This window comes from Salmo salar, chromosome ssa04 (assembly GCF_905237065.1).
Source record: "Salmo salar chromosome ssa04, Ssal_v3.1, whole genome shotgun sequence".
Lineage (NCBI taxonomy): Eukaryota > Metazoa > Chordata > Actinopteri > Salmoniformes > Salmonidae > Salmo > Salmo salar.
In genome coordinates, this window is record NC_059445.1 from 35,060,002 (window position 1) to 35,085,860 (window position 25,859).

A 25,859-nucleotide genomic window follows, 5' to 3' on the forward strand; every position below is an offset into this window, starting at 1 on the left:
CATATAAATTATTTTATCAAAGCACCAGTGACTTGGTCAATAAAAAAGTTATGATTGACATATTTTCCTTAACATTATTTTGATTAATATATTGATACTATTTCATCCTTCCACAAGATATAGTTCCATCAAAAATCTAGGGTTGCTCCACAAGCTGGCTGGTCGCTTGTTCTATTGGTTTGGTTGCCAGAGATGTGACCCAGTCGTTCAGTCTTTTTTTTCTATATCTATGGGCGTGACCCAGTCATTCGTTCTAAATGTTCCATTGCCATACTGGCTGGCAACGTTCTTATTCCTTGCTTACTAGCTAGCCAACTACGGCTAACTTACAGTCAAGTCAAACAGTACAGGCAGAATATGAACAGTAGCTGCATTGGTTTATGTTGTTTTCTTGTGACATTTATTTTGATACATCCATAACAATGAGCTAATGAGGCATGATTTCGCCTGACATAGAAAATGTGCACTCTCGTTAGGACACTGTTGTTCAGAGGAGCTAGCCAACAACACAGCTAACACCATAACTTCAAACTGAAGCTGGAAAGACTGCAAACTAGCTGCACTTCATTTCGTTTCACAATTTTTTCAATTTACATTTCTTTGTATATATCCATAAAAATGACGCCAGCTGATTCATGATCTTGACTGGCTGAGAAACGCTGCATGCCTCTCCTCCCAACTCCCGACCCCTACACATTCAATACTATGGGACAGTTGGAGATTGAATTTGAATATTAAAACAACGTTGCAAATGTCAGAGAGACAGACAGCAAGGTTTATACAAATCTATGCTGTTGAAAACTACATTTGTCGAATGCTTTTGATATTAGATGCTTTTTATATTGGAGATCAAGTTCATGACTTCCCTGTCTGGGCTAATGAGACAGTGGAACAGTCAGGTGGAACAGAGTAAATAGGCATTTTAACATCATAGATTTACCCAGTGGTAACTTAGATTTAGCTGGTGGTAACTTGTGGAATAGACACCGGCTGGAATGCGCTTTTAACCAATCAGCATTCAGGAGTGCGTAATTCTGGGGAACCTGGCTCTTTCGAACGCCAGGGGGGGAAGAGCGGGAGCATGCGTGACATTACCCCCCCCCCCTCCCCCTGTAGGGGCGCCACCCTGCATCCCACCTGGGTGAGCCTGACGGGCCGGCTGTGGCACAGGCGCTGGACAAGCTGGCTGGGCGTAAAATCCTGACGATCCGGCTGAGGCGTGGGAGCCCGATGATCCGGCTGAGGCGTCGCAGCCTGACGAGCCGGCTGGGTGTAAAAACCTGACGGTCTGGCTGAGGCCTGACGTGGGATGGGCGTCTTCCGAGCCAACCGGGGAAAGGAAACCTCTCGAGCCAGCTAGGGCATGGAAGCCCAACAATCCAGCTAAGGCACCCCCGGTTCCATCGGTGGCAGTCCCCGGACCGGACGTCACCACCAACCAAACCGCCAGCACTCCCCGATGTTTAATTTGATGGCTGCGGCATTATGTAAGGACCGATGGAGAAGAGCAGCAGGTACGGGGAGTCAACATTTAATCAGAACAGACATGAAAACAGGACAGAACAGCGTCAGAACCAGGTAATACACAGATGTAAGACAACTAATGCAGCAGCGGGGAATAGAGCTGGAAAACTGACAAATATAAGGGAGGTAATAAACAGGTGATTGAGTCCAGGTGAGTCCAATAATACGCTGATGCATGTGACGAGGGAAGGCAGGTGTTCGTAATGATGGTGGCAGGAGTGTGTAATTTTGAGGAGCCTGGCGCCTTCGAGTGCCAGGGGGGAAGAGCGGGAGCAGGCGTGACACACACACCCCTCTGGCCCTCCCCACCACTCACTCACTCAACAACAGCCTGCCTCACTGCCTGATAGTCAGCAGGAGCAGGTCACAGTGAAATATATATATTTATATATATATATATTTTAAGAGAAATGCCATGGTGGCTGCGGTGCAACTTAGAAGTAGCCCAAAAACCTACAACCAATACATTTTCACCCGCGACAGCGTTTTCAAAGTTGCCCAATAGCACGAAAACCGTGAACATGGCAACCCTGCTTTCTACTTGTCAATGAGTTTGCATGGAGAAATGTGCCTTGAGGGATGACATCAAAGCTTGCAACAAGATGTGTAGTTCTGTATGATAGTAACATTAGAGACTAATTAGCATTTTCTTTTTGGAGGGTAATTACAGGCAAATATAATGATAAGTGACTTTGTCCGAGAGAGATTTGCATGGTTATCAAAACGTCACGCCAGGGTATGCCTACATGAAATACAGACCTTATAATTTATGAAGTAGTTCTAAAATCCTGATGGAAAAGTGAATGGGGAAAAAAAAATTGGAACCGTTTCTCGGGTTTACCTTTAGTTTTTATGGCTATTATGACTCATCCTGTGGTACTCGATAGGATTTGATTTCCTCCTTAACTTTATTTAATGGTGACAAGGTGGGAACAAAATGAGGGAAATACTTTTCTTATGAAACACCACCATGCTAGAGTGGCTAAATTCTAATCCTGGGCATTTTGTATCAAGTTCAGCCGATCAGGTTGAAACTATCAGACCAAATGTTCAGTTTCTTTTAAGAGAAACACCTACTGCTTTAGCAGCATCGCATTAATGGAAACCAAGCCTGTTCTTAGGGCAGACCTGGTTGTAGCTAGATATGTTCGAGTCACACTGGGGAAAATGTTTAGCATTTTAGCTAACCCTAACCCAATTCTCCTAACCTGCTGCGTAAATTCTCCTAGGCAGCCAAGAAAAGTCACTTTTTCTAGTCAAAAACTAAGTTAAACTAACAACAGATTAATATATCTCAAATCAGGTAAATATAAATCATAAATGTACGTACCTAATATTTCATGATATACATTCATATTTAATATATTACACAAACGTACATGGAACTCTGTATGTTCTGTCTTTTATACAAATATGTCCAAATCGGCTCTAACACCGGCAAACATGCTCTGAGAACAGACTGTGGCAACCTGATTGGCCGAACACGATACACAATATCCGGGATTAGCATTTAGCCACTTGAGCATAGTGGTGGAAAATAGTCTTTCATAAGGAAAGTATGCATACTTTCCGCATTTATTTCCACCTTCTTGTCATTAAATTAAATAAAGTTAAGGAGGAAATCGAAGCCTCTGCAACCTGAAAGGAGAATGTTTTAGGTTTTTTTCACATATAGTCCTCTTTAAAAGAACCAATTTCAGTTCTCTTTCAAGTGAAGCTCTCTTTGTATTCACATTGCCATTGCCTTTGAATGAGTACTCTTTTGCCAGTTCAATTCACTTATTTTGTGGAACGAGTCCTCTTTGCATTCACATTGCTATGTTATGTTGTCTATAAAGGAACCATGATCTTTTTCCAACATTCACTCAATGTACTGTGGGTTTTTACAAAGTGCAGGACAAGCCACTCCATCAGAATGTGTTATCGGACAGCTAGATATACCTACTTATATTTTGGAATCTAATATATTGCATTTAAGTAAAATATGAGACAATAATTGTAATCAGAAGATACTATTAACATCTACATTTTATTGCTAACAGAATACAAGCAATAGAATAACTGCAGAATAACTTCAAATTGTACACCCGAGGTTGGCTACTGACCCTTTAAGAGATAGATTTTGTACCCTATGTTGTGATTCTCACCAAATAGGTTGTCTTCTCACACTATTCAAACTCCACAATCAATAAACCGCTTATGAAGCTCTCTTAGCCTATAGATCACATATTGCAAACAAACAAACTGAACTAAAAACTCAACACATTTTGGAATTTCTGTGCGTCCTTGACAATCACTAATCAATATCCAAAATCAGCACATATGTTTTCTGGCGAACCTGCACATCATCATCTTGCTTCTTTTGAGGGGTCTGAGTTCATTTGGAGTGTTCACACCGAATAAAAAAAAAAATAAGCAAACTGCACATAGTTAACAATAGTTGGCTGAAAGGGACCAAGTGTGAAAACATCCTTAGGTATGAACCGGTCTATGAAGGATACGAATGTATTGCCTCCTGCATACAATGTTTGGACAGTCTACAACTGGGCAGCCCTGAGTTGAATCGGGTGCGAACCACCATATACTGAGAGAATAGAAGACCTGAAAATATTACAAAATCATTATTTATAATGTTTTTCAGAAACCTTTTCAGACAATGTAAATAATATTCTGCATATTCCTGCACCGACTTGTATCTGGATCGCACCCAATACATCACTCACGGGCTACCGTTGTCAGAGCACAGCTAACCTTGATGTACCATGGTTAGTGTGCTGAGGATAACCAGCCTCTGTCAAAGAGGAATCGAACGTAAGTTTCAAAACAGTATACGCCTTGTTTTATTACCAATGTCGATTGTCGTGAATGGATAAGTAACGCTAGACTGCTCGTCATGGCGAAACTAGGAAAACAGACGTTTCACCCAGCTTGTCTAGATCTCTATCGGCAAGATTTATTATTTATTTTTATTTTTATTTAACCTTTATTTAACCAGGAAGGGCTCATTGGGATTTAAAATCTCTTTTTCAAGAGCGTCCTGGCCAAGATAGGCAGCACCAAGTCATTACAAAAATTACAGACAAACAAAATGAAAAACTATAAGTAATCTAGTAAAAACCATAGAATTCACAAGAGTATAACAAAATCAAAAACAGCAAATTAAAAACATTGACAGGTCAGGGAATCAGTCTCAAGATCATTCATCAGTGAAATAAAAAATACCAATCGGGACAAGTTCTTCCAGTTTAAAAGTATTTTGTAAGGCGTTCCAAGATGATGGCGCAAAGTACATAAAAGCCCTTTTACCAAATTCAGTTCGGACATTTGGAACAGTTAGCAGGATAAAGTCCAGCAAATAAAGAGAGTACCCACCGCATTTCTGACCAATAAAAATGCCCAAATAAAAAGGTAGTAAACCCAAAATGGCTTTGTAAATAAAAGTATACCAGTGACTGAGCCTACGAGTGACTAGACAAGGCCAGCCAACCCTGGTATACAAAATGCAGTGGTGTGTAAGGGTTTTGCAGTTTAAAATAAATCTCAAAGTGTAATGGTAAAGGGTGTCAATTGATCTCAAACACTGAGCGGAAGCATTCATATATAAAATATCCCCATAGTCTAGTAAAGGCATAAATGTAGCTGATACTAGCCTCCTTCTGGCTTCAAAAGAAAAACAGGCCTTATTCCTAAAATAAAATCCCAATTTCAGCTTCAATTGTTTTGTAAGTTGTTGAATATGCAATTTAAAAGAGAGGCCGTCATCAATTAAAATTCCAAGATATTTATATGAGGTTACAACCTCAATCTCCTTGCCCTGACAGGTAGTAATAGGTGAAAGGTGCAGAGGTCTATTTCTTGCTTTAGAAAACACCATTAGTTTAGTTTTGTCAGTATTGAGGATAAGCTTCAATTGACACAAGGTATGTTGAACAGTATAAAAAGCAGTTTGCAAGTTCTGGAAAGCTTTTGTAAGAGACAAGGCACAACAGTAAATAACAGTATCATCAGCATAAAAATGAAGTTGCGCATTTTCTGACATTTTTGTCTAAATCATTTATATAAATAGTGAATAAGAGAGGACCAAGTACAGAGCCTTGGGGCACACCATTAAAGACAGACAATTTAACAGACATAAGCCCATCAAATTGAGTGCACTGAGTTCTATCAGACAGATAGTTAGCAAACCATGCAACTGCATGCTCTGAAAGACCTACACTCGTCAATCTCTGCCTTAGTATAGCATGATCAACTGTATCAAAAACCTTAGAGAGATCAATGAAAAGTGAGACACAGTGCTGTTTTTGTCAAGGGCTTCAGTGATATCATTTAAAACCTTCAAGGCTGCTGTAATTGTGCTATGCTTCTTTCTGAAGCCCAATTGGTACATTGATAAAATAGAGTTAGTAAATAAAAACTCTATTAGCTGTTCACTCACAAGGGTTTCAAGTATTTTCACCAGGGGTGACAGCTTTGAGATTGGCCTATAATTATTTAAAAGAGTTGGATCTCCCCCTTTTAAAAGTGGTAGGACAAATGCTGATTTCCAGATCTTTGGAATGTCATTACATTCCAGGGATAGATTGAACAGATATGTAAGTGGTTCAGCTATGAAATCAGCTGCCAGATTTAAAAAGCAGGGATCCAAAAGATCAGGACCTGCAGGCTTTCTCTGATCTAAGGATTTCAGGGATTTATGTACCACCTGCACTGAGAATGGCAAAAAGCTAAAAGTTTGACCAGCTCTCACTGGTTCATCCACACAGGGTTGTACAGAGACAGAGGACACTGAATCAAACAGCCTACCAGATGATACAAAGTGCTCATTGAAAAAATTCAGCATTTCGGTTTTGTCAAAGAGCAACAGAGTCCTTCAAAACACATGACGGTAAATCATTAACATTACTGTTACCAGACATAGACTTAATAGCCTTCCAAAACTTTCTAGGTTCATTCAGGTTATCAGTGGTAACAGACATAAAATATTCAGACTTGGCCTTCCTGAGAAGAAAATAACACTTGTTTCATAACTGCCTAAAAACAAGCCAATCAGCATCAGAAGATGATTTCCTTGCTTTAGCCCAGGCTAGATTACAGTTGTGAATAATACAAGACAGCTCAGAAGAAAACCATGGATTATCCCGCCCTTTAACCCTGAACCTGCGGAATGGGGCATGTTTGTTTACTATTTGGAAAAAAACATCATTAAAACCTCTCTAGGGTAGGTGGGACGAAATCGTCCCACACTATTCAACAGCCAGTGACAAATCAGAGCGCCAAATTTAAAACCACAAAATGTCATAATTCAAAGTTCTCAAACATAGGACTATTTTACACCATTTGAAAGATAAGACTCGTTAATCTAACCACATTGTCCGATTTCAAAAAGGCTTTACAGCGAAAGCAAAACATTAGATTATGTCAGGAGAGTACCCTGCCAAAAATAATCACACAGCCATTTTCAAAGCAATATATGTCACAAAAACCAAAACCACAGCTAAATGCAGCACTAACCTTTGATGATCTTCATCAGATGACACTCCTAGGACATTATGTTATACAATACATGCATGTTTTGTTCAATCAAGTTCATATTTATATCAAAAAAACACTTTTTACATTAGCATGTGATGTTCAGAACTAGCATACCCACCGCAAACTTCCGGTGAATTTACTAAATTACTCACGATTAACGTTCACAAAATACATAATTATTTTAAGAATTATAGATACAGAACTCCTTTATGCAATCGCGGTGTCAGATTTTAAAATAGCTTTTCGGCGAAAGCACATTTCGCAATATTCTGAGTATATAGCCCGGCCATCACGGCTAGCTAATTTGACACCCACCAAATTTGGCCCTCACCAAACTCAGATTTACTATAAGAAAAATTAGATTACCTTTGCTGTTCTTCATCAGAATGCACTCCCAGGACTTCTACTTCAACAACAAATGTTGTTTTGGTTCCAAATAATCCATAGTTATATTCAAATACCTCCGTTTTGTTCGTGCGTTCAGGTCAGTATCCAAAGGGCGAGCGCATTTCGTGACAAAAAATGTCAGAATATTCCATTACCGTACTTCGAAGCATGTCAAACGCTGTTTAAAATCAATTTTTATGCGATTTTTCACGTAAAATAGCGATAATATTCCAACCGGGCGACGTTGTATTCATTCAAAGGCTGAAAGAAAAACATGGAGAATTCACATGAACGTGCATCTCCAGTGTCACTGTTCTCAGCCTGACCACTCACAAAATCTCCTGCTGTTTTTCGCCCAGAGACAGGAGAGACGTCATTCCACTTTCTGGCACCTTCTGGGAGCCAAAGGAAGCCTTAGAAAATGTCACATTACAGCAGAGATGCTGTACTTTCGATAGAGATGCCACAGAAGGAGAACAAATTGTCAGACAGGGATCTTCCTGTATGGAATCTTCTCAGGTTTTGGCCTGCCATATGAGTTCTGTTATACTCACAGACACCATTCAAACAGTTTTAGAAACTTTAGAGTGTTTTCTATCCAAATGCATATTCTCGTTTCTGGGCAAGAGTAGTAACCAGTTTAAATCGGGTACGTTTTTTATCCGGCCGTGCAAGTACTGCCCCCTAGCCCCAACAGGTTAAAGAATTTCCAGTCAGTTTCCACATCAGGGATAAGCTCAGTCTTGCTCCAGTCAAAATAAAACAAATCATGAAAGAAAGCCTGCTCATTTAAATACCTCAAATTTCTCTTACGAATAAAACGTGGGTTAGTCTTAGGAACCTTAGTATTTCTAACAGCAACAACAGCACAGTGGTCACTTAAATCATTACAAAAAACACCAACCGCAGAATATTTATGTGGAACATTTGTCAATATCAAATCAATCAGGGTAGATTTATCTGGGCATTTAAGATTTGGGCGAGTGGGTGATTTAATCAACTGGGTAAGATTCATAGAATTACAAAAAACATTTAAATCATCAGACACACAATCAGAGTGGTCCAGAGGATTGAATAGACAAGCTAGCCTTATAATGGACTAAAGGTGCCTTACGTTACTCCTTATAGTCCAAGGACCTTACATGTTCTGTTTAGAGGCGAATTGGCTCTGGCAGCCAAAGAAGTCAAATACTCCATCTTCCATCACATGAATCAATTCTCAATTGTGGTTAGGCTAGGCAGCCAATAGTGGCTGCTAGCTAGATCTATACTATCGTCTATGGATGTGCATTCCCGGTGTTGCGCTGGAAAGCTCCCCCCTGCCTATAACCCCCCCCCCTTCGTGTGAAAGCGCACCTACTCAATTCTTCATTGCTGCAACTTGCTTGCTAGTTGAGATTTCTGATCATGTTCGGCTGTATTTTTTATGTCGGTTTGATAGCGGGGAGGCACTAGTAATGTCGGCAGTTTTTGGTTTGGCTATTTGTTTCAAGTGTATTAGTCTATAAGTAAATCTCTTTGCCAAAATTCGTCATCTCTCCCCTGTCTTATTCAACTACTAGTTGTTCTGAAATGTTTATTGCTTGCCTACATTTTCAAATCAAATCAAATTCGATTAGTCACATGCGCCGAATACAACAGGTGTAGACCTTACAGTGAAATGCTTACTTACGAGCCCCTAACCAACAATGCAGTTTCAAAAACTACAGATAAGAAGAAGAGATAAAAGTAACAAGTAATTAAAGAGCAGCAGTGAAATAACAATAGCGAGACTATATTCAGGGGGGTACTGATACAGAGTCTATGTGCGGGGGCACCGGTTACTTGAGGTAGTATGTACATGTAGGTAGAGTTATTAAAGTGACTATGCATAGATGACAGAGAGTAGCAGTGGTGTAAAGATGGGGTGAGGTGGGAGGAGGGGGGCGCACTGCAAATAGTCTGGGTAGCCATTTGACTAGATGTTCAGGAGTCTTATGGCTTGGTGGTAGAAGATGTTTAGAAGCCTCTTGGACCTAGACTTGGCGCTCCGGTACCGCTTGCCATGCGGTAGCAGAGAGAACAGTTTATGACAAGGGTGGCTGGAGTCTTTGACAATTTTTAGGGCCTTCCTCTGACGCCTGGTATAGAGGTCCTGGATGGCAGGAAGCTTGGCCCCGGTGATGTACTGGGCCATTCTCACTACCCTCTGTAGTGCCTTGTGGTCGGACACCGAGCAGTTGCCATACCAGGCGGTGATGCAACCCGTCAGGATGCTCTCGATGGTGCAGCTGTAAAACCTTTTGAGGATCTGAGGACCCATGCCAAATCTTTTCAATCTCCTGAGGTTTTGTCGTGCCCTCTTCGCGACTGTCTTGGTGTGCTTGGACCATGTTAGTTTGTTGGTGATGTGGACACCAAGGAACTTGAAGCTCTCAACCTGATCTACTGCAGCCCCGACGATGAGAATGGGGGTGTGCTCGGTCCTCTTTTTTCTGTAGTCCACAATCATCTCCTTTGTCTTGATCACATTGAGGGAGAGGTTGATGTCCTGGCACCACACGGCCAGGTCTCTGACCTCCTCCCTATATGCTGTCTCGTTGTTGTCGGTGATCAGGCCTACTGTACCACTGTTGTGTCATCGGCAAATTTAATGATGGTGTTGGAGTCGTGCCTGGCCGTGCAGTCATGAGTGAACAGGGAGTACAGGAGGGGACTGAGCACTCACCCCTGAGGGGCCCCTTTGTTGAGGATCAGAGTGAAGGATGTGTTGTTACCTATCCTTTACCACCTGGGGTCCGGCCCATCAAATTGGAGTGGGTCTAGGGTTTCTGGGATGATGGTGTTGAGGTGAGCCATTACCAGCTTTTCAAGGCACTCATGGCTACAGACTGGTCATCTGGTCCTGCAACATTGTGAATGTCGCAGCATCCTTCACTCTGAATGTCGAGCTAGACCCATCTCCCATCTGAAGAGGTCCATCAGCCAGTTCTTGGGCATCAATACCTAATTTGCCAATTGGCCTGGACCTTTTTACTGCCGACATGGAGTCCCACCGATCCATCACGACTGGTCTGCAGACGTAACCGTCCGAGGGGGTTTCAACAGGCTCTTCCGTTGCGACGTTAAATGCAAGTAAGACTAAATGCATGCTCTTTTTGTTTGATTTGACCGATTGCTGCCCACACCCTCCTGCCCGACTAGCATCACTACTCTGGATGGTTCTGACTTAGAATATGTGGACAACTACAAATACCTAGGTGTCTGGTTAGACTGTAAACTCTCCTTCCAGACTCACATTAAGCATCTCCAATCCCAAATTAAATCTAGAATTGGCTTTCTATTTCGCAACAAAGCATCCTTCATTCATTTCTGCCAAACATACCCTCGTAAAACTGACTATCCTACCGATCCTTGAATTCGGTGATGTCATTTACAAAATAGCCTCCAACACTCTACTCAGGAAACTGGATGTAGTCTATCACAGTGCCATCCGTTTTATCACCAAAGCCCCATATACTACCCACCACTGCAACCTGAATGCTCTCGTTGACTGGCCCTTACCATATATTCGTTGCCAAACCCATTGGCTCCAGGTCATCTATAAGTCTATGCTAGGTAAAGCCCCACCGTATCTCAGCTCACTGGTCACCATAGCAACACCCACCCGTCGCACGTGCAAAAATCACTGAAGCTGGAGTCTTATATCTCCCTCTCTAACTTTAAGCATCAGCTGTCAGAGCAGCTTACCGATCACTGTACCTGTACACAGCCAATCTGTAAATACCACACCCAACTACCTCATCCCCATATTGTTACTTATCCTCTTGCTCCTTTGCACCCCAGTATCTCTACTTGCACATCATCATCTGCACATCTATCACTCCAGTGTTAATGCTAAATTGTAATTATTTTGCCTCCATGGCCCTACTCTTCTACATTTGCACACACTGTACACATAATTTTCTATTGTGTTATTGACTGTATGTTTGTTTATGTGTAACTGTGTTGTTGTTTTTGTCGCACTGCTTTGCTTTATCTTGGCCAGGTTGCAGTTGTAAATGAGAACTTGTTCTCAACTGGCCTACCTGGTTAAATAAAGGTGAAATAAAAATAAACCAAAAAAGTATCTGATCATCAATGAATTTGAGAAAAAGCCATTTGTTTTTTTTAACACAGCAACTGCATATCATCAGTTAGGCCTATATGCACTTGCAACTTTTGTTCATTTGGGAAAGTATCATTTTCAAGTTTATTTAATTTAATGATATTGTATTTAAAAATAGATTTGCGTTGACTGTGATTAGGGCATGGTAATATAAGAGCAGCTGCTAGGCTAAATTAACAAACTAGGCATGATCCTCAAACCAAAGACTGGCCAAAATTGTGTTTCTAAAACTGAATTCAAAGGCCGTGTAGAATGACTGTATAGCCAGGGATTTTTCTTTTCATTTTTTCATTCTAAGTAATATTTTTATTTATTTGTGCATTGGTTTTCAAGGAGTAGTAATAAATGTCCCAAGGTTCTACTGTACTACACTGTGTAGGCATCATCTGAATAGCCACAAGGGGGAGTTGTATGCTAGTATATCAGAGATGATCTGAACGTGTAACAGGTTTACACTGTCTTTGCGTGTAGCCTTTAGCCCATACACAGTGTATGTCCGGCCATATATGTTTGACCCACTGACTGAACCGGGGAATGTGAATACCCCCAGTGCACATTGACTGCCACCGGTCTATTCTCTATGTCCATTTTCTTATTTTATTACACAAGTATTTATGTTTTTCAGATATCCATAATTTGAACAGGCCAGCATCCTTTTAATTGATAAAAAAAAAATACACAATATATTGGTTTAAATGTCCAGTGAATGTATAGATACAGAGAACTATTATGCATTTTTCATTATAGTGCCATTAGAGAATAGTTGAATACTAATAGTAGATGTGTGTGTGTGGGATGAAAGCAATGAAACTCATTTGACCCTTGCCCCTGTGAGGTGAGGTAAGCTGTACAAATAGCCCAAATGAGGTCATAATCACTTCCCACTACAAGATGACTTAGCCTAAAGGTTCAAGTTCAAGCCTAAAAGTACTACACATCCTAGGAAACAACATGCAAAACAAATTAAAAAATGCTTAAAACTTCAAGAATTGCCTCTGAGATGCAGTCATTTCATTCAATTCAGGAAGTAAACAAAAAAAAGCACTACGGTAAAATAGGACCTATCGCAATGGTTCTCTGCCTCTATACATTGAAATTAACCCCCGACCCTGGTGTGAAGGTCAGAAAAGGGACTGTTCTATAACTGTCCCTGTATTCTCCTCCCTGAATGATGATGGCTCTCTTTCCACTCTCTCTCCCCTCCCTGTCCCTTTGTTCCTCAGCAATGGGTTATATACCAGGATTATATAATGCACCGCCTCCATATTGACTGCCAGTACAGTGTGTAGCTCACTAGCGAGCAGTGTAGAGCGCAACTAGCAAAAAAGCTTTCTTTATAAAAGGACAGTAGACTTCTGTAGCTAACTGAATTCCACACACATAATTCTTCGAACAGCAGCAGCAGTGTTCTAACTCAAGCCATGCCACCAGTAAAGCTTGAGGTATCAGGTAAGGTTATTCTCCTCTTTAATGGTTAATCCTATATATTGTTATTTGCTTTATCCATAACCTACAGCTACATATTACTTTTGTATCCAGGCTACAGCTGAATATGACCGTTTTTCCTTAAGCTACAGCTGTTGGCATATTAGTTGTTTCATAGTCTACATATTCCTGCATATTATAGCTGCATGTGATTGCTGTTTCCTAGGTTACATATTACTGCATATTATAGCTGCATGTGATTGCTGTTTCCTAGGTTACATATTACTGCATATTATAGCTGCATTTTACTGTTGTTTCCTAGGCTACATATTACTGCTTATTATATGTGCATTTTACTGTTGTTTCCTATGCTATATTACTGCATATTATAGCTGCATGTGACTGTTGTTTCCCTCTGTGTGGGTGTGTATCCTGTCCTTACTAAAAACAGTTGGCAAATACAAATGGTAGTCTGGAATAGCCTGTTTGACTGAAAGATAAGACATGTTGGTCATAGAGACTATAATAATGCTGGCTGTAAAGTATGTTTACTTTCTTGTTTGCAATGGGAGCATACAGTGCCTTCAGAAAGTATTTATTTTTTCACATTTTGTTGATTTACAGCCTGCATTTTAAATTGATTAAATTGGAATTGTGTGTCACTGGCCGACACACAATACCCCACAATGTCAAAGTGGAATTATGTTTTTCTATTTTTTTCTTTTTACAAATTCATTAATAACGAAAAGCTGAAATGTCTCGAGTCAATAAGTATTCAACCACTTTGTTTTGACAAGCCTTAATAACCTCAGGAGTAAAAAATATGATTAACAAGTCACATAAGTTGCATAGACTCATTCTGTGTGCAATAATTGTTTTTAACATGATTTCTGAATGACTGCCTCATCTCTATACCCCACACATACAATTATCTGTAAGTTCCCTCGGTCGAGCAGTGAATTTCAAACACAAATTCAACCACAAAGACCAGGGAGGTGTTGCAATGCCTCGCAAAGAAGGGTACCTAGTGGTAGAAGGGTATGAATAAAAAGGTATACCTTGAATATCCCTTTGTGCATGGTGAAGTTATTAATTACTCATTGGAATGGTGTATCAAAACACCCAGTCACTACAAAGATACAGGGATCCTTCCTAATTCAGTTGCTGGAAAGGAAGGAAACCACACAGGGATATCACTATGAGGCCAATGGTGACTTTAAAACAGTTAGAGTTTAATGGCTGTGATAGGAGAAAACTGAGAATGGATCAACAACATTGTAGTTACTCCACAATATTAACCTAATTGACAGAGTGAAAACAAGGAAGCCTGTACAAAATACAAATATTCCAGAACATGCATCCTGTTTGCAACAAGGCACTAAAATAATACTGCATAAAATGTGGCAAAGCAAATCAATTGTCCTAAATACAAAGTGTTTTGTTTGTGGCAAATTCAATACAACACATTACTGAGTTCCACTCTCCATATTTTCAAGCATAGTGGGTGCTGCATCATGTTATTGGTACGCTTGTAATCGTTAAGGACTGAAGAGTTTTTCAGGATGAAAAATATAAGGAATGGAGCTAAGCACAAGCAAAATCCTAGAGGAAAACCTGGTTCAGTCTGCTTTCCACCAGACACTGGGAGATGAATTCACCTTTCAGCAGGTCAATAACCTAAAACACAAGTCCAAATCTACACTGGAGTTGTTTACCAAGAAGACAGTGAATGTACCAGAGTGGCCAAGTCACTGTTTTGACCTCAATCTGCTTGAAAATGGCTGTCTAGCAATTATCAACAACCACCTTGAAAAATATAGTACAATGCAGGTTTGTAAATCTCTTAGAGATTTACCCAAAAAGACCCAGAATTGTAAATGCTGCCAAATGTGATTCTAACATGTATTGACTCAGGGATGTGAATACTTATGTAAATCAGAGATATCTGTATTTCGTTTTCAATAAACATTCATATCATTTCTAAAAACCTGTTTTCACTGTCATTATGGGGTATTATGTGTACATGTTATTTATTTATTGTTGTATCTATTTTGAATTCAGGCTGTAATGCAAAAGAAATATGGAATAAGTGAAGGGGTATGAATACCTTCTGAAGGATATGTTTTAAACACTGTCTTACGGTATGCCTTAATGCAGAAACATCTGTTGATAGAATAGAATATAGGGACGGGTACATTATAGAAATATTAGAATATCGGAATGGACATTGGTATTCGAAAACTTGTGAGAGAATTCATTTTTGTGCAAAAAAAGTGGTTCTGTGGGTGTCAACAAGTAGGCTGATACTTTATACCCTATTTCATAGCTTAGGCTGTAAAGTCCAATATGTATGTTCAATACATAAAATAGGCTGAATGCTTAATGTGGTTAATTTCGCACTGGTTTTTAGATTCCCAAAATAAGAGCTAAGACGCTAATATTTGTGTTAATCAAATCAAATCTTATTTGTTACATGCGCCGAATACAACAGTGAAATGCTTACCTACAAGCCCTTAACCATCAATGCAGTTTTAAGAAAATACCCCCCATAAAAGTAAGAGATAAAAATAGCAAATAATTAAAGAGCAGCAGTAAATAACAATAGCGGCGCTATAAACAGGGGGTACCGGAACAGAGTCAATGTGCGGGGGCACCGGTGTCGAGGTAATAGGTACATATAGGTAGAGTTATTAAAGTGACAATGCATAGATAATAACAAAGAGTAGCAGCAGCGTAGAAGAGGAAAACTTCAAATAGTCTGGGTAGCCATTTGATTAGCTGTTCATGAGTCTTATGGCTTGGGAGTAGAAGCTGTTTAGAAGCCTCTTGGACCTAGACTTGGCGTTCCGCTACCGCTTGCCATGCGGTAGCAGAGAAAACAGTCTATGACTAGGATGGCTGGAGTCTTTGACAACTTTTAAGGCATTCCTCTGACACCGCCTGGTATAGAGGTCCTGGATGGCAAGAAGCTTGGCCTCGGTGATGTACTGGGCGGTACGCACTACTCTCTGTAGTTCCTTTCCGGTCGGATGCCGAGCAGTTACCATACCAGGCAGTGTTGCAACCCGTCAGGATGCTCTCGATGGTGCAGCTGTAAAACCTTTTGAGGATCTGAGGACCCATGCCAAAACTGTTAAGTCTCCTGAGGGGGAATAGGTTTTATCGTGCACTCTTCACGACTGTCTTGGTGTGCTTGGACCATGTTAGTTTGTTGGTGATGTGGACGCCAAGGAACTTGAAGCTCTCAACCTGCTCCACTACAGCTCGTCGATGAGAATAGGGGCGTGCTTGGTCCTCCTTTTCCTGTAGTCCACAATCATCTCCTTTGTCTTGATCACGTTGAGGGAGAGGATGGTGTCCTTGCACTACACTGTCAGGTCTCTGACCTCCACCCTATAGGCTGTCTCATCGTTGTCGGTGTTCAGGCCTACCACTGTTGTGTCATCAGCAAACTTAATAATGGTGTTGGAGTCGTGCCTGGCCGTGGAGTCATGCGTGAACAGGGAGTACAGGAGGTGACTGAGCATGCACCCCTGAGGGGCCCCGTGTTGAGGATCAGCGTGGCGGATGTATTGTTACCTATCCTTACCACCTGGTGGTCCCTCATCAGGAAGTCCAGGATCCAGTTGCAGAGGGAGGTGTTTAGTCCCAGGGTCCTTAGCTTAGTGATGAGCTTTGAGGGCACTATGGTGTTGAACGCTGAGCTGTAATCAATGAACAGCATTCTCACATAGGTGTTCCTTTTGTCCAGGTGTGAAAGAGCAGTGTGGAGTGCAATAGAGATTGTATCATCTGTGGATCTGTTGGCACAGTATGCAAATTGAAATGGGTCTAGGGTTTCTGGGATAATGGTGTTGATGTGAGCCACTACCAGCCTTTCAAAACATTTCATGGCTACAGATATGAGTGCTATGGGTCGGTAGTCATTTACACAGGTTACCTTAGTGTTCTTGGGCTCAGGGACTATGGTGGTCTGCTTGAAACATGTTGGTATTACAGATTCAGACAGGGAGAGGTTGAAAATGTCAGTGAAGACACTTGCCAGTTGGTCAGCGCATGCTCGGAGTACACGTCCTTGTAATTCGTCTGGTCCTGCGGCATTGTGAATGTTGGCTGTGGAGAGCGTGATCACATAGTCATCCGGAACAGCTGATGCTCTCATGCGTGTTTCAGTGTTACTTGCCTCAAAGCGAGCATAGAAGTTATTTAGCTTGTCTGGTAGGCTCGTGTCACTGGGCAGCTCTCGGCTGTGCTTCCCTTTGTAGTCTGTAATAGTTTGCAAGCCCTGTCACATCCGACGAGCGTTGGAGCCAGTGTAGTACGATTTGATCTTAGTCTTGTATTGATGCTTTGCCTGTTTGATGGTTCGTCGGAGGGCATGGTAGGATATCTTATGAGCTTCCGAGTTAGAGTCCCGAATCCTTGAAAGCAGCAGCTCTAGCCTTTAGCTCAGTGTGAATGTTGCCTGTAATCCATGGCCTCTGGTTGGGATATGTACGTACAGTCACTGTGGGGACAACTTCCTCAATGCATTTTTTGATAAAGCCAGTGACTGATGTGGTGTACTCCTCAATGCCATTGGAAGAATCCCGGAACATTTTCCAGTCTGTGCTAGCAAAACAGTCCTGTAGTTTTACATCTGCTTCATCTGACCACTTTTTTTTATAGACAGAGTCACTGGTGTTCCAGCTTTAATTTTTGCTTGTAAGCAGGAATCAGGAGGATAGAATTATGGTCAGATTTGCCAAATGGAAGGCGAGGGAGAGCTTTATATGTGTCTCTGTGTGTCACGTCCTGACCAGTAAAAGGGGTTGTTTGTTACTGTAGTTTGGTCAGGGCGTGGCAGGGGGTGTTTGTTTTGTGTGTTTCGGGGTTTTTGGTTTATGTTTTCTATTTCTATGTGGGTTTTCTAGTTTTTCTATTTCTATGTTAGTTTTGTGGACGACCTCCAATTAGAAGCAGCTGGTTGTCGTTGCTTGTAATTGTAGGCCATATTTAAGTGGGTTTATTTTCTCTTGTGTTGGTGGGTGGTTCTGTCATAAGTTTCGTCTACTGAGGAGGAAGAAATATCGGACCAATACGCAGCGTGGTAAGTGTCCATACTTATACTTTTATTAAAACGTGAACACTGAAACAAAACAAGAAGACAAAAAACAGTCCTGTAAGGTACATAGACTATGCATGGAACAACCACCCACAAACACACTGTGTGATGGGCACTTATTCAAATGGAACATAGGTCTCTAAAATAAACAGATGCTCATTTAAGTTCTGTGTCCATACCTGTTAAGACATCATAGAACCACATCAGTTAAATTAGTGAAAGAATTTCAACATGTTTTTAATTCTTTGTGAATTGCAGTATGCCATTTATTTATTAAAAAAACTTGTTTAAAAACTCAAAAGGATTGTACTCTTTTTATTTTTGTATTTATTTTTTGTAACTCTTTTTTTTTTTTTAATTTTTTTTTGCCTCAAATGACATACCCAAATCTAACTGCCTGTAGCTCCGGATCTGAAGCAAGGATATGCATATTCTTGATACCATTCGAAACGAAACTCTTTGAAGTTTGTGGAAATGTGAAATTTATGTTGGAGAATATAACACATTAGATCTGGTAAAAGATAATACAAACAAAAAAACATGGGTTCAAAGCTGTTTGCAAAGCTCTCATCAAGACAAAGGGTGGCTACTTTGAAGAATGTAAAATAGATTTTGATTTGTTTAACACTTTTGTTTACTATATGATTCCATATGTGTTATTTCATAGTTTTGATGTCTTCACTATTATTCTACAATGTAGAAAATAGTAAAAAATAAAGAAAAACCCTTGAATGAGTAGGCGTGTCCAAACTTTTGACTGGTATTGTATATCAGGTTTATAACCAGTCTGTAGAGATATTTGATGCAGTTTAGCAATGTTAAAATTTTAACATTTATCTAAAAGTGAAGCTAGGTAATGGCTGCAAGGGTCAGTTGTAACAACTTGTGAGAAAATGTTACAACTAACCCAGAGTAAAACTGGATGTTTTTGGTACGTTTTCTTTTACTTTCAGCATGCCTAGATCCAGTGATGTGAAGTACTTGTCACATTCGTCTGAAGAATGGGACCAAGGCGCAGCGTGTGTATCGTTCCACATTTTATTATAACTGTGAAACTATGCAAGACATACAAATAAACTGCTAAACAAAATAACAAACCGTGACGAAGAGGTGAAACATACACTATCTCAAAACAATCTCCCACAAAACCTAGTAGGAAAAACAACAACTTAAATACACTGCTCAAAAAAATAAAGGGAACACTAAAATAACGCATCCTAGATCTGAATGAATGAAATAATCTTATTAAATACTTTTTCTTTACATAGTTCTATGTGCTGACAACAAAATCACACAAAAATAATCAATGGAAATCCAATTTTGGAGTCACACTCAAAATTAAAGTGGAAAACCACACTACAGGCTGATCCAACTTTGATGTAATGTCCTTAAAACAAGTCAAAATGAGGCTCAGTAGTGTGTGTGGCCTCCACGTGCCTGTATGACCTCCCTACAACGCCTGGGCATGCTCCTGATGAGGTGGCGGATGGTCTCCTGAGGGATCTCCTCCCAGACCTGGACTAAAGCATCCGCCAACTCCTGGACAGTCTGTGGTGCAACGTGGCGTTGGTGGATGGAGCGAGACATGATGTACCAGATGTGCTCAATTGGATTCAGGTCTGGGGAACAGACGGCCAGTCCATAGCATCAATGCCTTCCTCTTGCAGGAACTGCTGACACACTCCAGCCACATGAGGTCTAGCATTGTCTTGCATTAGGAGGAACCCAGGGCCAACCGCACCAGCATATGGTCTCACAAGGGGTCTGAGGATCTCATCTCGGTACCTAATGGCAGTCAGGCTACTTCTGGCGAGCACATGGAGGGCTGTGCGGCCCCCCCAAAGAAATGCCACCCCACACCATGACTGACCCACCGCCAAACCGGTCATGCTGGAGGATGTTGCAGGCAGCAGAACGTTCTCCACGACGTCTCCAGACTCTGTCACGTCTGTCACATGTGCTCAGTGTGAACCTGCTTTCATCTGTGAAGAGCACAGGGCGCCAGTGGCGAATTTGCCAATCTTGGTGTTCTCTGGCAAATGCCAAACGTCCTGCACGGTGTTGGGCTGTAAGCACAACCCCACCTGTGGACGTCGGGCCCCCATACCACCCTCATGGAGTCTGTTTCTGACCGTTTGAGCAGACACATGCACATGTGAGGCCTGCTGGAGGTCATTTTGCAGGGCTCTGGCAGTGCTCCTCCTGCTCCTCCTTGCACAAAGGCGGAGGTAGCGGTCCTGCTGATGGGTTGTTGCCCTCCTACGGCCTCCTCCACGTCTCCTGATGTACTGGCCTGTCTCCTGGTAGCGCCTCCATGCTCTGGACACTACGCTGACAGACACAGCAAACCTTCTTGCCACAGCTCGCATTGATGTGCCATCCTGGATGAGCTGCACTACCTGAGCCACTTGTGTGGGTTGTAGACTCCGTCTCATGCTACCACTAGAGTGAAAGCACCGCCAGCATTCAAAAGTGACCAAAACATCAGCCAGGAAGCATAGGAACTGAGAAGTGGTCTGTGGTCACCACCTGCAGAACCACTCCTTTATTGGGGGTGTCTTGCTAATTGCCTATAATTTCCACCTGTTGTCTATTCCATTTGCACAACAGCATGTGAAATGTATTGTCAATCAGTGTTGCTTCCTAAGTGGACAGTTTGATTTCACAGAAGTGTGATTGACTTGGAGTTACATTGTGTTGTTTAAGTGTTCCTTTTATTTTTTTGAGCAGTGTATGATCCCCAATTAGAGACAATGATGACCAGCTTCCTCTAATTGGAGATCATCGCATAAAAACTACAGAAATACAGAAACTAGAACCCCACATAGAAATACATAAACTAGACAAAATCCCCTGTCACGCCCTGACCTACTCTACCATAGACAATAAAAGCTTTCTATGGTCAGGACGTGACAGTACTTAAGTAAAAATACGTGAAAGTACTACTTAAGTAGATTTTTTTTGGGGTACTTGACTTGACTTTACTATTTATATTTTGTAGGCTACCATAGTGGAAACAGGGTCTTCATGGATGAGCAGAAGTTGTCAGTATCTCTTTAGGGCATCTGATTTATCAACTGTGCCCACTGTTATGCATCCCACCTCTCCAGCTGCCTCCCAGGCCATCTCTCCAGCTGCCTCCCAGGCCACCTTTCCAGCTGCCTCCCAGGCCACCTTTCCAGCTGCCTCCCAGGCCACCGCTCCAGCTGCCTCCCAGGCCACCGCTCCAGCTGCCTCCCAGGCCACCGCTCCAGCTGCCTCCCAGGCCACCGCTCCAGCTGCCTCCCAGGCCACCGCTCCAGCTGCCTCCCAGGCCACACCTCCAGCTGCATTCCAGGCCACCTGTCCAGTCGCTTCACATGTATCAGGCTGTGGCTGGGAAACACCTCATTACTCTTCTGATTTCAACAAAGTTGAAATTACAGCAAGGGGTAGGAAGAGGAGAAAATGGATGCACCCGTCAAGGATGCACTGGAAGAAGAGAATAAAAAGTCAAGCACTCAGAAGGCAAAAATGTACATTGCCCTGCCTAAAAAACAGCTGGATAGAACCAAGCCAAGACAAACCACTCTGAACAACAACAACTGTCCTGCCTAAGAAAAAAGCCAAAACAAAGTACATTGAATCTGAAGATTCAGATTACTCCAACGAGGAAAACTTTTAACTATTCCAAGTCCAAGGAGGTCTGGGTGTAGTGCTGCAAATGCAAGTTATGGGCCCACACACACAGGCACACGCATCATAAAGGTTCAGGTGTTAAGCTTAGTTGTTGTTTGTTTGAGAAATACCATTTAGTGGAGGGGAAATTAATAAACAATGTATTATTTATTATTTCTGTAAAACAAAATGTTAAACAAGGCAATGTTGCTCTCATGGTCTCAAAGGCGTTCAATAATTAGTTGCATGTCATGATTTATGCACTTTTTCAATCTGTTACAATTCACCCCAAATACTGTTACAATTAATCCAGAACGTGGAGTAAATTTTAACACTTCAAATTATATTGGTGAGTGTAGCTTGTGCTTCTAGTTCCATCAGTGCAGTAATATCTAACAAGTAATCTAACAATTCCCCAACATCTACCTATTACACACAAATCTAAAAGGGGTGAATGAGAATATGTACATATAAATATATGGATGAGTGTTGGCCGAGCAGCATAGGCAAGGTGCAATAGATGGTATAGAATACAGTATAAACATATGATATTAGTAATGTAAGCTATGTAAACATTATTAAAGTGGCATTATATAAAGTGGGCGGCATTGTTTAAAGTGACTAGTGATCCATTTATTAAAGTGGCCAGTGATTGGGTCTCTATGTAAGCAGCAGCCTCTCTGTTAGTTAGTGATTGCTGTTTAGCAGTCTGATGGAATTGAGATAGAAGCTGTTTTTCAGTCTCTCGGTCCCAGCTTTGATGCACCTGTACTGACCTCGCCTTCTGGATGGTAGCGTTGTGAACAGGCAGTGGCTCGGGTGGTTGTTGTTCTTGATGAGCTTTTTGGTCTTCCTGTGACATAGGGTGCAATAGTTGTCATGTAGGGCAGGTAGTTTACCCCCGGTGATGCGTTGTGCAGACCGCACCATCCGCCTTGCGGTTGAGGGCGGTGCAGTTGCTGTACCAGGCTGTGATACAGCCCGACAGGATCATCTCGATTGTGCATCTGTAAAAGTTAGTCAGGGTTTTGGGAGACAAGCAACATTTCTTCAGCCTCCTGAGGTTGAAGTGGCACTGTTGTGCCTTCTTCACCACACTGTTTGTGTGGGTGGACCCTTTCAGTTTGTCTGTGATGTGTACTCCGAGGAACTTAACTTTCCACCTTCTTCGATATGGATAGGGAGGTGCACCCTCTGCTGTTTCCTGAAGTCCACGATCATCTCCTTTGTTTTGTTGACGTTGAGTGAGAGGTTGTTTTCCTGACACCACACTCCGAGTGCCCTTACCTCCTCCCTGTAGGCTGTCTCGTCATTGTTGTTAACCTCTTGGGGCTATGTGGGACGCTAGCGTGCCACCCGTGGTGCACCCTATCAACAGCAGGTGCATTTCAAGAGCGGCAAATTTGAAACCAAATAAATGTCAAAATTCAAATTTTTCAAACATACAACTATCTTACACCCTTTGAAAGATAAACATCTCCTTAATCTAACCACGTTGTCCGATTTCAAAAAGGTTTTACGGCGAAAGCATAAAGTTAGATTATGTTAGGAGAGTACATTGACAATAGCTGTGTGTAATGTTTTGTCAATTCAAAGACAGGCGTCACCAAAACCATAAAACCAGCTAAAATGATGCACTAACCTTTTACAATCTCCATCAGATGACACTCCTAGGACATTATGTTAGACAATAAATGCATTTTTAGTTCTATCAAGTTCATATTTATATCCAAAAACAGCGGTTTACTATGGCGTTGATGTTCAGGAAATTGTTTCCCTCCAATAACCGGCAGTCAAGTCAGCACCACAAATTAAATAATTTAAATTAGAAAACATTGGTAAAATATTATATTGTCATTTAAAGAATTATAGATTTACATCTCTTGAACGCAATCAACTTGCCAGATTTAAAAATAACCTTACTGGGAAATCACACTTTGCAATAATCTGAGCACTGCGCCCAGAAAAATACGCTTTGCTATACAGACAAATGGCCATGTTGGAGAGATCTAAAATCGAAAATACTATGTAAATAATCCATTACCTTTGATTCTCTTCATCAGATGTCACTTCCAGGAATCCCAGGTCCATAACGAATGTAGTTTTGTTCAAAAAAGCTCATCATTTATGTCCAAAAAGCTCCGTGTTCTTAGAACATGATCTAAGCCAGCCGGACTTCTCGTCATGAACGAGGGGAAAAAATATATTTACGTTCGTTCAAACATGTCAAACGTTGTATAGCATAAATCATTAGGGCCTTTTTTAACCAGAACATGAATAATATTCAAGGTGGATGAATGCATTCTCTTTTATAACGTATTGGAACGAGGGTACCCAACATGAACTCGCGCGCCAGAGTCTAATCGGCCATCACCGTTCCAAAGCTCTTGTTCGGTCAGATCTCAGTAAAAGACTCAAAACACTTTGTAAAGGCTGGTGACATCTAGTGGAAGCAATAGGAAGTGCCAAAACATTAATCAACCCCTGTGTGTTTCAATGGCATAGGCTTAAAGGTAATTCAACACATCAGGTATCCACTTCCTGTCAGAAAATGTCTCAGGGTTTTGCCTGCCAAATGAGTTCTGTTATACTCACAGACACCATTCAAACAGTTTTAGAAACTTTAGGGTGTTTTCTATCCATATATAATAAGTATATGCCTATTCTAGTTACTGGGTAGGATTAGAAACCAGATTAAATCGGGTACGTTTTTTTATCCAGCCGTGAAAATACTGCCCCCTAGCCCCAACAGGTTAATCAAGCCAACTACTGTTGTGTCTTCTGTAAACTTGACGTTGGAGGCGTGCATGGCCACGCTGTTGTGGGGGAACAGGGAGTACAGGAGGGGCTGAGCACACACCCTTGTGGGGCCCCAGTGTTGAGGGTCAACGAATTGGAGACGTTGTTTCCTACCTTCACCACCTGGGGGTCGGCCCGTCAGAAAGTCCAGGCCCAATTGAAAAGAGTGGGGTTGAGACCCAGGGCCTCCTGCTTGATGATGAGATTGGATGGAAATGTGGTGTTGAATGCTGAGCTATAGTCAATGAACAGCATTCTTACATAGGTATTCCTCTTGTCCAGATGGGATAGGGCAGTGTGATGGCTATTGCATTGTCTGTGGACTTGCTGGGGTGGTATGCAAACTAAAGTGTGTCTAGGATGGCCGGTAAGGTAGAGGTGATATGATCCTTGACTAGTCTCTGAAAAGCACTTCATGATGACAGAAGTGAGTGCTACGGGGTGGTAGTCATTTAGATCAGTTATCTTTGCCTTGTTGGCCATCTTGAAGCATGTGGGGACAGCATACTGGGATAGGCAGCAATTGAATATGTCCTGTAAACACACCAGCCAGCGGGTCTGCACATGCTCTGAGGACATGGCTAGGGATGTCGTCTGGGCCAGCAGCCTTGCGAGGGTTAACACATTTAAATGTTTTACTCACGTCGCACATGGAGAAGGAGAGGGGGGTGGTGCAGTCCTTTTTAGAGGGCCGCGACGGTTGCACTGTATGATCCTGTGGTGGCTAATTTCTCTATTACCAAATGAGGAGAGTTACAAACACAACAGTCTGAGTTAAACTGCATCTTTAATAATTAAGATACTTTTGCAAAAGCACTTTGACCTTCAATAATGCACTATCTCGAATGAACCATTGAAAAAGTGATTACACAATGGCTACTGAGACATTTTATAGCAACGATCCACCCCTTCAGCGTACATGACGAACAACAGATCCCAGGAACAGTTCACAAAGGTTAAGTTTAGTATGAAAGACATCTATAAAACATAGCAGACAGCAATTGCTATATCAACAGTGTTCATTGTATAGACCGGTGTCTGGTCTCCCTAGAACCGTCCCTCCCTGGTACGGTATAGTACAAAAACACTATCTCATCCAATGGCAAATATCAATTGTCAACTCTAGATACTCCCATCTCAAGTAAACCCCCTCTTGACTCCACTCCTGGACAAGCTCACTGAGGGGAGTGACTTGCGCACAGACATTGTGGAGACAAATAATTGGTTCCCCATTAATCCCGCCATCCCTTCACATGGTTTAAGAATAGGTAAAGACACATTCAC

The 25,859-nt window shown here is 41.6% G+C and overlaps 1 protein-coding gene and 1 pseudogene across 6 annotated transcripts in view; both read left to right on the forward strand.

Annotated features, from left to right (window-relative positions):
• The window catches only part of LOC106602811 (beta,beta-carotene 9',10'-oxygenase-like), a 50,172-nt pseudogene extending 46,456 nt beyond the window's left edge, over nt 1–3,716 (forward strand).
• Nucleotides 3,717–12,811: 9,095 nt separating this feature from the next.
• The window catches only part of bco2b (beta-carotene oxygenase 2b), a 124,029-nt gene continuing 110,981 nt past the window's right edge, over nt 12,812–25,859 (forward strand). For 5 of the 6 annotated variants that reach the window (XM_014195690.2, XM_014195691.2, XM_014195692.2 and 2 more), the window contains exon 1: nt 12,812–13,039. In XM_014195690.2, the coding sequence (XP_014051165.1) occupies nt 13,012–13,039 (28 nt within the window). In that variant the 5' untranslated portion in view covers nt 12,812–13,011. 6 annotated transcript variants of the gene reach the window in all.